Raw genomic sequence first — 15,390 nt, 5'->3', positions numbered from 1 at the left:
GACTAGTAGTACTGAAAGGGCAGGTGGAGAGGGTACCGTGCCTACTGAAGGTCAAATATTTTACTTGGAATGGGTCCTTTCTCTGCCAACAGTGGTGAATCAGTGACTAGTCTTGTTGCTTTTGGGTTTTTTTTTCCTCTACTCAGAGTCCCCCTTAAAATTTGTGACTGGTTTAGTGGTCACAAACTCCTTTAGTTTTTTCTTTTTCTTTCTTTTCTTTCTTTTTTTTTTTTTGTCTGGGAAACTCTTTCTCTTTCTCTCTATTCTGAATGACAGCTTTGCTGGATAAAGAATTACTGGCTGCACATTTTTCCCATTCACCACATTGAATATTCCTGCCATTCCTTTCTTGCCTGCCAAGTTTCTGCGGACAGATCTGCAGTGAACCTGATCTGTCTTCCCTTGTAGGTTAAAGACTATTTTCCCTTGCTGCTTTCAGGATTCTTTCCTTGTCTGTGTATTTCGTGAATGTGATTAGGATATGCCTTGGTGATGGTTGGGTTTTGTTGACTTTCATGGGAGTTCTCTCTGCTTCTTGGATTTTGATGTCTGTGTCCTTTCCCAGATTAGGAAAGTTTTAGTGATAATTTGTTTGAATAAACCTTCTGCCCCCTTTTCTCTTTCTTCATCTTCTGGGACTCCTATGATACAAATGTTATTCCATTTAACAAGTTGCCGAGTTCCCTAAGTCTGCCTTCATGATCCATTACCTTTATTTTCTTCTTCTTTTCAGCTTCAGTATTTTCCATAATTTTATCTTCTATGTCACTGATTCACTCCTCTGTTTTATCCCTCGTCATTTTTATGGCCTCCTTATGGGTTTGCATTTTCAGTTATAGTATTTTTAATTTCAGCCTGACTAGATTTTAGTTCTTTTATCTCTGAAGAGAGGGATTCTCTAGTGTCTTCTATGCTTTTCTCAAGCCCAGTGAATCCTTATAATCATTATTTTAAATTATAGTTCAGACATCTTATATCTGTATAGGTTAAATCTCTGGACATGAGATCTATTTCCTGTTCTTTCTTTTGGGGTGAATTTTCCATCTCATCATTTTGTCTAGGAAAAAAATAAGGGAAGAAAACAAAAACAAAACAAAACAAACAAACACACAAAAACAAAGAAAAAAAACAAGGAAAAAAAATTTAAAAAACCCAAAAACTAGATCCTGGCTGTGTTTTGGTCTGCTTTTTAAAACAATCTATATTGCCCCCCCAACCACCCAAAAGCAAGGCGGAGTCCCAGGAGTGACAGTATGGACTGAGGATCCCCTGGGTCACAAGAAGAATGGGTGGCTCCAACATGCTGCACTGTTTATTATAGATAAATAAAATGAAATGAAGTGAAAACAAACAAAAAATTTAAAAATATATATATAAATAAAAATTAAAATAATAATAAATAAGGAATAGAAAAGAATAAGAAAGTAAGTGAAAAAAATAAAATAAAGAATATAAGTAAAAAGGAAGTGAGATCCTATTTCCCCTAGAGCTAAAGCTTGCAGCACTCTATGATCAGTAGACTTGGGGTGAGTGAGTTGTTTGTGTTGGTCTTCTGGGGGAGGGGAATGCTGGGCTCATTCTCCTGCTGTCTTGTTCAGTGGAAATACACCTCCAGGGCACAGGGTGGGTGAGGCTTGGTGTAGGTAGCTTAGGCCTCCACTAGGTGGTGCTGATTTGCTCCTTGAAGACTTTCAGCGCTGATGGGTGGGATGAATATGGTGGTGCCACATTCTTTAGCTCCGGAGCTGAAAGTTCGTGCCCCCCACTCTTTGGGGTAACCCTCACAGAATAGCAATCAGTCACCCCTCTTGTGTCCCTGGTTTCTGTCAGGACCCTGCGTTCACCCTGCCTGTGTCCGAGCTTCTTTAATCGCAGACGTGTGACTGAGTTTCAAAACTCCAAATTTTAGAAACTTTTGCAGCCTGGACCGGTGCTGTTCCTCTGCGGGAGGGTCTTGCCATACTTGTGCAACAGCACAAGTGTTTGCCAGCCCGTGCTAGGAGAGTGATCACATGATCATGCAGTGGTTCAGAGTTTATAGCGAAGTAGAGCAGAAAGCTGGCACCCTGGCTCACTGCCCTCAGCCAGAGACCCTGCTCCTGTGCCTGGGAACAGTGCAGCATGTTGGAGCCACCCATTCTTCTTGCGACCCAGGGGATCCTCAGTCCATACTGTCACTCCTGGGACTCCGCCTTGCTTTGCCACCCGAGTACCTTTAAGTCAGGCACGTCCCATGGTAGCGGACTTCTAAAGACTCAGATTTTGTGCCCTGCTGCTTATAATACTTTGTGGTAGTCTCCATGAGCAGGGCTCCCTCCCCGCTGGTGTACCCACAGTTGTATCTCCCCTGAGTCAACGCTCAGCACTTCCTGCCTTCCGAAAGGTGGTGGCTTTTCTACTTGTAGACCACCAGTTTTTGTTCTCTCAGACGTCTGATTGATTTCTTGGGTGTTCAGCATGCTTTGATAACTATCTAGCTATGTTAGAGGGATGAACCAAGCTTAGGGTCCCTCTATTTCTCTGCCATCTTACTTCCTCCTCCAAGAATCTGCACTTCTGGAAGCTCCCTGAGATAGTCTGTGGGTTGTAGTTTGGAACAAACTATCCTAGGTGGTTTGTCTGGGATAGTTTCCTGTTTCAGGGTATATAGAGGCAGAAGAATAAACTTGGATGAGTCTTCCTTAGTGAATCTCAGACTCTGGAAATGAACTATTTATGTTTTTAAAAAGATTTCAGAATATTTGGAAAGATTTCAAGAGATCATCCTCTTTCTAGAATTTTCAAGGTTATGCATTTAATAATAATTTTGTCCTAATGGAGCTATTTTCCCCACTGATTCAGTATCAACCTGACACTTGTTTCTCAATTTGTTCCACTGTAAAAGTAGGGTAATAACCATAGTTACTTCCCTGGTAGTGGTAATGATGAATGAAGCAAGTTATGAAAAATAATTGGGATGACAAAGAAATTGGCAAACTTTCTCTGTAAAGGGCCAGATAGTAATATATTTTAGGCTTTGTGAGTCCTACTGTTTCTATCACAGCTGCTCAACTCCGCCATTGTAGCTTGCAAGCGGCCACAGACCGTCAATGTATGTTGTGACTGTGTTCCAATAAAACTTTATTTATAGAAATAGGTAGTACACTGGATTTAACCTACAGGAAGTAGTTCACCTTCTCTTGCTATACAAGATTGATAAATTCTATTATTATTATTAATGATATAAAGGCTTGCAAATAATCTTTAATAATTAGCAAAATAATCAGTTTTTAATCAAGAAGTACACATACCATCTGGAATTTTTTCAAAGGAAACTGCTTATAGGAGCAATGAAAACAAATGTGGCATTTAAATGGTGGTGTTATTTCAATGGACTCTAAAGAAATAAAGCTTCCACCGATAGTGATTGTCATTACATTGCTCTAGGCACTTCAGAAACAAATCCAGGCCCAAGTAAAGAACAGTGTCCACGAAGGCTTTGGAAAAGTAAGAGGAGACATTTGTCTAAATCTCTAATCTCTGACCTTTTCCCTCTTCAGAAGGCCTTGGTCTGGGTTTAGGGCATAGTTTATCTCCCAAAGCACACTTCATGGAAAGAATGGCTGTAGTGGACAGATAAACTGGATGTATATTATGTTGCTCAAAGCTTACTGACATTGAATTGCTTGTGTCTTTTTTTAGATTTCAGTTCCAAGAAAATGTGTCTCCTAAAAAACTGGTATGCTTCCTTTCATCAGATGACGGAGATTACATATTGTTTTGCCTTTGCCTTGATTATAAAGTTAGAGCTATATACAAGGCTCAATCATTATAATGCTTTTCATCTACTTGGAACATATACTTCTTCCTTGGTGCTTATTTTTTCAAAATGTCAGTGGCTATTTGAAATGTTCTTGTATAGGTGTCTCACACTGTTAATCCCTTCAAATGCTTTTTAGATCTAGCTGGACTATAAACCAAATATTATGAATCAATTAATTGGGGGTGCCTGGATAGTTTGGTTGGTTGAATATCTGACTCTTGATTTCAGCTCAGGTTGTGATCTCACAGTCGTGCGATCAAGCCCCACATTGGACTCCACGCCAAGTGTGGAGCTTGCTTAGGATTCTCTCTCCCCTTGTTCCTCTACTCCTCTTCCCCACTCATGTACTCTCTCTCTCTCACTCAAAAAAAAAAAATTAATTGATCATATTTGCAAGAAGAGTGCTATTATCTGTGTTAAGTTCCTCCCAAAGCAACATATATATGATTATAAAGAAAATAAACTGTTAATAAGTACTTGATCAATAATAAGGGCTTTTGTCAATAAGTAGATTCTGCAGAAAGGTTATGATCTGCAGTTCTAGAGTCAAGCAAAACTGGGTTCAAATCCCAGCTCCACGACAAGACCAGCTGTATGGTCTTGGGCATGTTACCCAAATGCTCTGAGTCTCAGTTCCATCATCTGACAAGTGGGTATGATAGCCACACCCATCTAACAAAATTATCGCAAGAATTAAATGAAGTCAATACTATACTGTGCACTTAGCACAGTGTCTGGTCAACGGTAAGTACTAAATATGTATATAGCTATTATGGCATGTTTATTTTTATTTTTACAGTGGTTTTATGTCAAAGTATCAGAAATGTGGCTATTGGCTCAGCTTTCAACATGAGGTGCTAGAAGTCTGTCACATCATTGCCATCGTTTTTTGAGTCTATCCTCTCATTGTTATCTCCAGGATTTTTGAGCAATGCCCCACTAAGCAAATGGAGCATGATGTAACACCCAAGGACTTTGTTACCAAATACAGTCTGGGTAAGGGGACCATTAAGAGCATCACGCAGGGGATTAGATATTTACTCACTGTTGAAATTTTCCAATGTTTTAAGCCATGGGGCCTGCTTTTCATTCTGTGCATTTCTATTTATTTCCACACAACTCTGTTATGTAAGGGCTGGCAGCACTATGAACATGGCCATGTTATTTGTCCTTTTGGAGAATCTGGCGAACTTGAGGAAAGGTTGGAATGGCCGAGAAATTTCATGACGCCATTTTGGTGTTTTACACGGACCTAATTCTGCTAATTCTCTACAACTACCTCTCTGTTCCTATCAGCTCTGAAACATAGAATCTAGATTTAATATTTTTTCTTTTAGCCTTTTTTGTTTTTAAAGAGGAGTTGACTGACACTAAAGTCAAAAGCCTTACTCTGACAGATTAGAACTGAAGCTGGAAAAAAAAGGCCACAGAAATAGCAAGAAGCCCCAGGATTTTCAACAGGAAGGAAACTAGGAGAGTAGATGAGGTTGTTAGTGCCCGTGTCTTCAAAGGCTTCAGTATCCTCTTTTTCTGAGTGACAATGGCACTTCTGGCTCCCTTCCACTGCCCAGGCCCAGTGAGCCGGTACTGGTAGGAGTTGCAGGGTCCGAAATAGAGCTTCACGGCCAGTTTGGGATCTTTTAGCAGGAGAGACAGGAGGTCTGGCTTCGCACCTATCTCTGAAGCGAGCTCATCCAAGTAGTCGATGTAATCGGTCTGCAGTGTCTGACTCTGACTCTTTCCAAACCTTAATGAAGAACGTAGAGAGGGCAGATTCACAAAATGTTACAAGTCACATAAGAACAGTAGGTGTTCGAGGGCTGTTGAAAGAAAGAAGGGCTGAGTGAATGAATAAATGAGTTTTGAATAAATCGCCAGTGGAAGGTGTGAGCTTATCTCATTAGAAGGCCCAGATCTCAGATTGAGAGGAGGCCGTGAAAGAAATAGTCATGAATTCATGGCAGTTCTGGGAATGTGACAAGGTTTAAAACCAGGATTATTACTTGGTATTTAGTGAGTAGCTTCAATTCTCCAGGCAAGTGCAAATTAATCAAGATTGCTGCAAAGGTTCATGAGCGAATGCAGATGAAAGCCGAGCTCAGTGTCTTGCACAGAAAAGATACTTAATATTTGCCTGCTAAATTATGAAAGTACTTGGCACTGTGGCTGGAACGTAATAGATGCTTAGTAAATGTTAGATTAATTAGAATTTAACCATGAGAAAACCCCTATATATGAGACCCCCAAGTCAACTGTCCAAGGGTACTTGATCACTACTGAACCCCATTCTACTGTATCACAAAGTATGCTTCTTTGAACTTTCGCTTCACATCAACTCCTTTTATAATTTAGTTTGATAGGACACCCCCCAGCTATCCTTCCAGAGACACTCAGGCCATTGTCACCATCACTGCCCCATCCAATTTCCTCTCTAACCACAGAGAGTGGGCAGCCTGAGAAGATATGGAATTGAACACAGGCATCACACAAAGCCGGATAAAATTAAGTCCAGGAAAAATGTCCTGATTTGGTAACACTTGTAGCTTTACGTAGTTGGTTCTTAAACTAATATGTATAAGAATCACCCAGGGAGAACATAAAAATACAGGTTTCCAGTCTCATCTGGAGGTTCTGATTCAGTTGGTCTGGGTTGTGACCCAGGAAATGTTTAAGAAACAGCTAGGTGGTTCTTGTGGGTAGTCAGATCACTATACTTTGAGAAACACTGCCCTGTGTAAAGAATTAGAAAAAAAATTCTTACAGATCTATTCTTTTTTCATTCCTCTTGCTAGTGTCCGCCATCATAGTCTTCTCTGAGGGCAAGGTACACAAGCCTAGAAATAAAAGGCTGGTTTGAGTAGTGGATTTGGTTCAGTATCCTTGCTTTATCTAGTACTTGATTCCCACCATTAAACTCTGGCCCCTGTGACGCCAGTCAGGGCTGCTGTGTTGTTGAACTTTGGGGTGTGCTGCTCTTCTTGGGTTCTAGGTGATGTTGCCCATAAGGGGAGCATGGGCTACTGTGTGAACTCTGAGGTGGAGGGAGTAAGAGAAGTGGCTGGAGAAGGAAGGTGAGCCTGAAGAGCTGGAAGCCACACCAGGTGGCTTGAGCTGTATCCTGAAGGTGATAGGAAGCCATGGGAGGATTTTCTGCAGGTGGTGACAAGATCAGATTTGCCTTTTGGAAAGATCCTTCTAGCTGCCGAATTTTGGAAAATGGGCTCCAGGGAAGTGAGTTTAGTGGCAGCGAGACCAGTTAAGAGGCTGTTGAAGTAAGCCTGGTGGAGGTAAGGTCGAGCAGTGGGGACAGAGAAAGTAGATTGATGTAGGAGTTATCACTACGTGCTTGTGATTACATCTCTGTCCACGGGTGTTCTCGGGCATGTTGAAATGCTCAGTCTCCCCTGGATATGGCTGGTCATCAGACATACCAGAGTCAACGAGTCCATAACCAAGCGCGTCATTAAAGCCCTCCTGGTCAGACTTACGTCTTCTTCCACACGTCCTCTCTCTTCCCTTCTTCTTCTTCTGTCCTCTCTATTCATAGCCCTGCTGTCCCCCCAGTTCCCATACTGGAGATCTGAAAGTCATCTGTGATTCCTGTATCTCTCTCTGATTTTCTACATTCAGCTGATCATTATGTCCTGCGGATTTTATCCCTAATTATTTCCCACATTTCTATCACCTTCACTACTTTCTCTCTGCCTGGCTCAGCTGCATCGTGTTTCAGTAGAGACTTGCAGACCAGCCTTCTCACTGGTCTCCAAGACCTCATTCTTTTCTCCTTTCAAATCTATGTTCCACACTAATGCTGAACTAATCTATTGAAAATGTAAATCTGATAATGTCTCTTCTTTGCTTATAACCTCTCATTGGGTCCTCTGGCTGCAAAGCTTTCTAAAATGGAGATTCTAGGTCCTCAAGCCAGACTTAATCAGGGTCCCTAAGGGTCCACCAGATGATTTTTATGTGTAGCCAGATTTGGAAAGCGCTGACCTAAGTTTTGTATTGTAACCTTCTTAGCATGCCTTACAAAGGCTCCTGTGTCCTGGCCCCTTCTCCAGAAAGAATAATCTCTCACCCCTCTCTGCCTCATGGGTCAGGTTCTGGGAACAACAGACAGCTTGTAATTCTCCACATCCATCATGCCTCTGTGCTTTGGCTCAAGTGATTCCCTTTTCTGCACCTGAGAAACCTGGTCATCTAGGAAGTTTTCCTTGACCACATGCCCTCCTTTACCCCACTCTGCTGCTGCTAAGCATCCTTTCTCTTCTTCCTATACCCTCCATGCATTCTTCTACCAAAGCATTTTTCTTAGTATGTGGAAATGATCTGTTTAAATTTCTCTCTAGTGTTGCCTGGGTGGGTCAATTGAGCATCTGACTCTTGATTTCGGCTCAGTCATGATCCCAGGATCATGGGATCAATGGGCTTCATGCCGAGCACTGAGCCTGCTTAAGATTCTCTCTCCCACTGCCCCTCTCCCCCACTTGTGTGTGCTCTCTCTCTCTCAAATAAAAAAAAAAAAATTCTCTCTATTCCACCAGGTTCCAGCACAAGGCTAGGTATTCAATGAGTTTTGGTTGAGCTGAATTTGAACCCTGGGGTCAGGGAGGAATGCAAAAGGCTGTACAGATACTTAGAAAACTTTCAATAGCTGTATGACTTTGTAAGGACCTATGAGGTTGAGTTTCTTAACATATTAAGGGCTGGGGCACCTGGGTGGCTCAGTTGGTTGAGCTTCTGACTTCGGTTCAGGTCATGATCTCACGGTTTGTGGTTCGAGCCCCACGTCAGGCTCTGTGCTGACAGCTCAGAGCCTGGAGCCTGCTTTAGATTCTGTGTCTCCCTCTCTCTCTGCCCCTCCCCTGCTCACACTCTGTCTCAGTCTCTCTCTCAAAAATAAATAAACATTAAAAAAATTAAAAAAAACATACTAAGGGTTAATTTGGAGTTAATGCAGAAAGGCCCTGGGTCTCTGGATTTGCATGTATTCAGAGGAATTTATAAACATCATCTAGGTAAAACTGGGAGTCATAGATCTTTTTTTTCTCAACTATTCTCTCATGATTCCAGGAAAGGATAGTATGTACTTAGCTTTATGACAATTGAAATTCTATGAACTTTCTAATATTTTAAAAGGATGATTGCAGATATTTAGTATTATTTTATCTCTGTATTTGCTACTTTGAAAATTCTCCACTAACTTTTTAGGATGTTAATCTCACGAGAGCAGCCCAAGTTTGGCCACATTCTTACTGGCAACCTCTGTGTCTAAACTTACTATTGAGCAAGCTCCATCAGGTGTAAAACCCTTAGCCCCTCATTTGGCCCCTCACGTACCTTTGAAAACTCTGGTTGCCCAACGAGCTTGAAGTTCAACAGTTGGGAAAATGGAGCCTAGGGGCTGGATGAAACCAATGCATGCCAGAGTTGACTTCTCCAGGTGAGGAGGGAACATGTACTTATACAGTGAGACCGTATTATCCTTTACTTTAACAACCGACTCTTCCAGGAAGGGAAAAGAGAAAGTATATCCCGTTGCAAAGACAATGACATCAATATCCTCCTCCACTGTTCCATCTTCAAAGATGGCGGAAGTTTCTGTGAGCTCTATCACTCTTGATTTCACCTTGATGGCTCCATAGAGTATACGACTTGGAAGATCATCATTTACTACAGGTTCTTTCATGAGATGTCTGAAACACCCAGAAGAAAATACTTAGAAGGAACATTTAATAAGGAGTCCTGGAACTCTTGATATTTTATGGGGTTGGGCTCTTTGAATGAGGTTTCTCAAATATCCACAAAACTTTCTTTCTTTCTTTCTTTCTTTTTTTTAAAGAGAGAGAGAGAGGAGGGGGAGGGGCAGAGGGAGAGGAAGTGAAAGAATCTGAAGCAGGCGCCACACCCAGCACAGAACCCTATGTGGGTTTGGATCTCACAACTGTGAGATCACCATCTGAGCCAAAATCAAGAGTGAGATGCTCAACTGACTGGGCCACCCAGGTGCCCCTATCCATAAATCTTTCTAACTTAACTAGTTGGTCTACCCCGGACCTTACTATCTTGATGACTTTATTCTTATATCACAAATCTCTCCCTCAACAAAGAAGGGAAGGCATGTAAGTGATGTGGGTAAAAGGCATTTCAAAAGAGGAGGCATTCCCAAGGACTTAACCAAAATACCAGGGTCAGTCCCTGAATATTCCAGTCATGATTATCCCATTGATATTTTCACTATTGTTTTATGTTATCTGCCTTTAATTATCATGCTGCTCCATTTAATCTCTATCTGATCATAAAGTAAGGAAGGAGAATTTAGTTAAATCCCCATTCGTTTTGAAACTTTATTAAGGGATTAGTATTGCAATTAATGTATAAACTGAAGTTTGGGAATATTTGTTCATCCCAAATATCCACAGAGTCTCTGTATGTGATAGCATGGGTGATAAAGTCTGGTTGTATTTCCGGAATTCCTTTTTGTAGATTTGAGAAACATTTTTTTAATATAAGAAAATACATGCTACATGTATTAGATATCAGAGCTGAGCAGTCATATGGTGTTTGTTAAAAGATTCCGAAGCTCTTGTGTTTTGTGTATATGTATATATTTTTACGTAAGCTTCACACCCAGCATGGAGCCTAATGCAGGGCTCGAACTCACAACCCTGAGATTAAAATCAGAGCTGAGATCAAGAGCTGGATGTGGGGCACCTGGGTGACTCAGTCGGTTGTGAGTTCGAGCCCCATGGCAGGCTCTCTGCTGTTAGCACAGAACCTGCTTCATATCCTCTGTCCCCCTCCCTATTTGCCCCTCCCCTTCTTATACTCTCTCTCTGTCTCTCTCAAATAAATAAACTTAAAAAAAAAAAAAAAAGAATTGGATGCTTAACCAACAGAGCCACCCAGGCACCCTCTGTTTTTGTATTTTTTTTAAAGGGAAGGAGCCCGCTATCACTAAAGAAAAACAAACATTCATAATGTTTGCTTGTGTTTATAAGATCAGCGATACATAACTTCGAGCTCAATAGAGATTTATTTTTTGGCAAAGAGATAGTGAATATGTTCTCAAAAGCCACTCATAGGAAGAACCCTTATGGTGTACAGAGTTAGCAAAGCATTAGTTCACATGGAGAATTTGGGACACATGTCCCACTACACCCTTCTGAAAGGAAGGTCACAATCTCTTAGAGAAGCCTTTTCCAAGGCAACTGATGGGATGGGAGAAGATATTTGCAAATGACATATCGGATAAAGTGTTAGCATCCAAAATCTACAAAGAACTTATCAAACTTAACAGCCAAAAAACCAAATAATCCAGTGAAGAAATGGGCAGAAGGCACAGATACTTTTCCAAAGAAGACATCCAAATGGCTAACAAACACATGAGAAGATGTTCAACATCACTCATCATCAGAGAAATACAAATCAAAACCATGATGAGATACCACCTCACACCTGTCAGAATGGCTAAAATTAACAACTCAGGAAACGACAGATGTTGCCAAGGATGTGGAGAAAGAGGAACCCTTTTGCACTGCTGGTGGGAATGCAAACTGGTGCAGCCACTCTGGAAAACAGTTTGGAGGTTCCTCAAAAGATTAAAAATAGAACTACCCTATGATCCAACAATTGAACTGCTAGGTATTTATCCAAAGGATACAAAAACATTGATTCAAAGGGGCACATGCACCACAATGTTTATAGCAGTGCTATCAACAATAGCCAAATTATGGAAGGAGCCCAAATGTCCATTGACTTATGAATGGATAAGGAAGATGTGGTATATATACAGAATGGAATATTACTCAACAATCAGAAAGAATGAAATTTTGCCATTTGCAACAATGTGGATGGAACTAGAATGTATTATGCTAAGTGAAATAAGTCAGCCAGAGAAGGAAAAATATCATATGATTTTACTTATATGCGGAATTTAAGAAAGAAAATAGATGAACATAGGGGAAGGGAAAGAAAAGATAAAAACAGAGAGGGAGGCAAACCATGAGAGACTCTTAGATACAGAGACCAAAGGGAGGATTGCTGTAGGAACGGTGGGTGGGTGGGAGGATGGGCTCAATGGGAGATGGGCATTAAGGAGGGCACTTGTTGGGATGAGCACTGGGTGTTACATGTAAGAGGTGAATCACTAAAGTTTACTCCTGAAAACAAAAAAAGAAAAAAAAAAGGTAATTAAGGTAAAATGAGATCATAAGGGTGGGGCCCTGATCCAATAGGATTAGAGACCTCATAAGAAGAGGCATTAAAGAACCAGCTCTCTTTCTCTCCCCCTCACTTGAGCACACAGTGAGGAGGCAGCTGTCTGCCAGACAGGAAGAATGCTCTCACCAGAAACCGAATCTGCTGGCACCTTGATCTTAGACTTCCCAGCCTCCAGTACTATGAGAAATAAATGTCTGTGGTTCAGACCAAACCAACCAATCAAACAAAAGCCAACAAACAACAACAACAACAACAAAAGCAGCCTTTTCCAATGTTGGACAGCTCTGGGTATTAGGAAGTTCTTCCCATGATCCTAGTTCTGCTTTCTGAAGCAGCTCTTAATATTTCCTTTTCTTTTTTTAATTTATTATCCAAGTATAATTAACATACAGTGTTATATTAGTTTCAGATGTGTAATATAGCGATTCAACAATTGTACACATTTCTCAGTGCTCATCAAGATAAGTGTACTCTTAATCTCTTTGGTCTATTACATCCATCCCACCACTCACCTCCCCTCTGGCAACCACCAGTTGTTCTCTGTATTCAAGAGTCTATTTTTTTTTTTTTTGTTTTTATTTCTTAAATTCCACACCTGGGTGAAATCGTATGGTATTTTTCTTTCTCTGACTAACTTATTTCATTTAGCATTATAGTCTCTAGGTCCATCCATGCTGTTGCAAATGCCAAGATTTCATTCTTTTTTATGGCCGAGTAATCCAATTAAAAATTGGCAGAAGACCCGAAAAGATGTTTTTCCAAAAAAAGACATAGATGGCCAACAGCTGCATGAAAAGATGCTCAACATCACTAATCATAAGACAAATTAGAACCTCAGTGAGGTATCATTTTATACCTGTCAGAATGACTAAAATAAAAAACACAAGAAATACTAAGTGTTGGCGAGAATGTGGAGAAAAAGGAACCCTAGTACAGTGTTGGTGGGAATGCAAATTGGTGCAGCCATGGTGGAAAACAGTATGGAATTTCCTCAAAAAATTAAAAATAAAATTACCATGTGATCCAGTAATTCCACTACTGGGTATTTACCCAAAGAAAATGAAAACACTAATTTGAAAAAAAATATATGCACCCAATGTTCATTGCAGTATTATTCACAATAGCCAAAATATGGAAGCAACCTAATTGTCCATTGACAGATGAATGGATACAAAAGATGTGGTGTACGTACGCAACGGAATATTACTCAACCATAAAAAAGTTCATAATATTTTCTATTTCATCTCTTTAAGTATTTACTTTTTAAAAGGTATGCAGCACAAATTTGGAATTCAAATCCTGGCATGTCTATAATACCCATACTGTCAGGTTGTAGTTTGAAATGCCGTGTTAGCAATTTGGCTCTTTACCAAGAGGCACCTCTAACACCCTTGCTTTATCAATGAGTATAACATGAAAAAGCAAAATGCCTTTACTTGTTTTGAGGCTGAAGGCCATAATTTGCATGGTTGAACCACCGATTCATCTGCTGTTCCATCATCCATTTTCGAATTATTTTGAATCGTGACAGGACATTTCGGAACATGGAAATAAACCGGGTGTGCAACACCATGTCCCAGGGATAGCCATCTTCGGAGATACGGCTCATGACCCAGGAACCATGTCTGGTGCTGATAAAAACCTGGTAAGCAAAACGGAATGCTGTTGAAATCAGGGCATTGTCCCTTGTGGGAGGAATCTACTGTGTAGGTGATATATCACATATATGGCTCAGAGAAGAAGACTTACTCTGGGTTACATGGCTGATTAATGGCAGGGCTGGGAGGTAAACCTTGGCTTCCTGACTACCAGGTTTTTTTTTTTTTTTTTATGATACCGCACTGTAGGAACCAACTAACCAACTAATCAGTGAGTAATGGAGCTTTTTGGTTATGTGGCTGGGGTTTTCCAATATGTCCCTCCTCCCTTCCTCCATGGTACAAGATAAGCAGAGAGCATCCCACCTGAGCAGCCTTCTTACTCAGCTCAACGGCAATATCTGAGGCCGAGTTTCCTAGTCCGATCACCAGGATGTGTTTCCCCTCAAATCCCTCTGGGTGCTTGTACTGGCGGCTATGGAAGTACTGGCCTTTGAACTTCTCAATACCTTCAGGGGAAGAAGAGAGAAATCCATGAACCACGTACATTTCAGTAAAAGTGCATTTTCAGCTTTTCTTTTCTGGGGTCAGTTATTTATTTTACCTCTTCCCCTCTTAGGGGGGTTGCAATGGCAAGACCGATTGGCAGACTCAAAGAATTAAGTATAGAAGAAATGCTAGCATATGGCATAGGACCAAAAGAGCTGATTTCAGAGGCTGCAGCTTATATATTTATTAGAGAATAAACAAATGGCTTCAATGAATACAGCAGAGTCAGATGCTGTCTTCTCACTACCCATTATCCTATTTTTTTTAAGTTTATTTTTTTATTTTTGAGAGGGAGAGAGAGAGAAAGAGAGAGCAGGGTAGGGGCAGAGAGAGGGTGACAGAGAATCCCAAGCAGGCTTCGCACTGTCAGTGCAGTCTGATGCAGGGCTCAAATCCATGAACAGTGAGATCATGACCTGAGTCAGAGTCAGACGCTCAATCGACTGAGCCATCCCTATCCTATTTTGGATTGTATAGTGATACTTTAATACCACTTAACACATGTATTCTTTTAAATGTTATTTGACATATTATGAAGTGCTATTATTGTAGTTGTGTAATAATTAGAATAATATTTATCATTCTTATTTTGCAAAAGCAAACAAAAACGAAAATAAACTAAAAACAGGCACCTAGAAATTGAAGGATGCTTCCTACATTGCGGTAAGTCAGTAGCTCACTGGACAAACCTTTTTGAAGACAAGCCTCTCTCTGTCTTTCCCAGGAAAATATGACTTTATTAAAGTATCTGTCTTTGATCATGGGTTGCTTGAAAGAACCTTTAGATCATTAGTTTTCAAAGTGTGGTCCTTTGGCCAGCGTCATTAGCTGGAACCTGGAAACTTGTTGGAAATGCAAATTCTCAGCCTCATGACACCTTATCTACTGAGTTGGAAATACCAGAGGTAGAGCCTAGCAAGTTGTGGTTTTAAAAGCCCACCAGGTGATTCTGTTTCCTTTGGGGTAGAAGATCTTATGCTTGGCTTGGCTGTATATTAAAATCACTTGAGCAACCCTTAATTGATCTAGGCCTACCTTATATCATTTGAACTTTTGGGGGTCATTAGGATGTTAGAAACTCCACAGGTGATTTGAGTGTGAGGTCTGGACTGTGAACCACTGTACTAGACATTCCCCTGAGGGCCTTGAGAAGGAAGTATGCTCTCTGAGAGAAGGGCCTGTGAGGTACCAGGAGAGATGGATGTGGGGTTCCAT

General features: G+C 40.8%; 1 protein-coding gene across 3 annotated transcripts in view; it reads right to left on the bottom strand.

Moving 5' to 3' along the window:
• Positions 1-4,716: 4,716 nt before the first annotated feature.
• The window catches only part of FMO2 (flavin containing dimethylaniline monoxygenase 2), a 28,833-nt gene continuing 18,159 nt past the window's right edge, over positions 4,717-15,390 (bottom strand). For all 3 annotated transcript variants that reach the window (XM_015540488.2, XM_007088724.3, XM_042976476.1), the window contains 5 exons: positions 13,993-14,135; positions 13,465-13,670; positions 9,146-9,501; positions 6,564-6,636; positions 4,717-5,549 (listed from right to left, as the gene is read on the bottom strand). In XM_015540488.2, the coding sequence (XP_015395974.1) occupies positions 5,201-5,549; positions 6,564-6,636; positions 9,146-9,501; positions 13,465-13,670; positions 13,993-14,135 (1,127 nt within the window). In that variant the 3' untranslated portion in view covers positions 4,717-5,200. The remainder of the gene's footprint in view (positions 5,550-6,563; positions 6,637-9,145; positions 9,502-13,464; positions 13,671-13,992; positions 14,136-15,390) is intronic.

Source organism: Panthera tigris, chromosome F3 (genome assembly GCF_018350195.1).
Source record: "Panthera tigris isolate Pti1 chromosome F3, P.tigris_Pti1_mat1.1, whole genome shotgun sequence".
In the NCBI taxonomy this organism is placed as follows: domain Eukaryota; kingdom Metazoa; phylum Chordata; class Mammalia; order Carnivora; family Felidae; genus Panthera; species Panthera tigris.
This window is presented reverse-complemented; position numbering and strand designations above follow the sequence as displayed.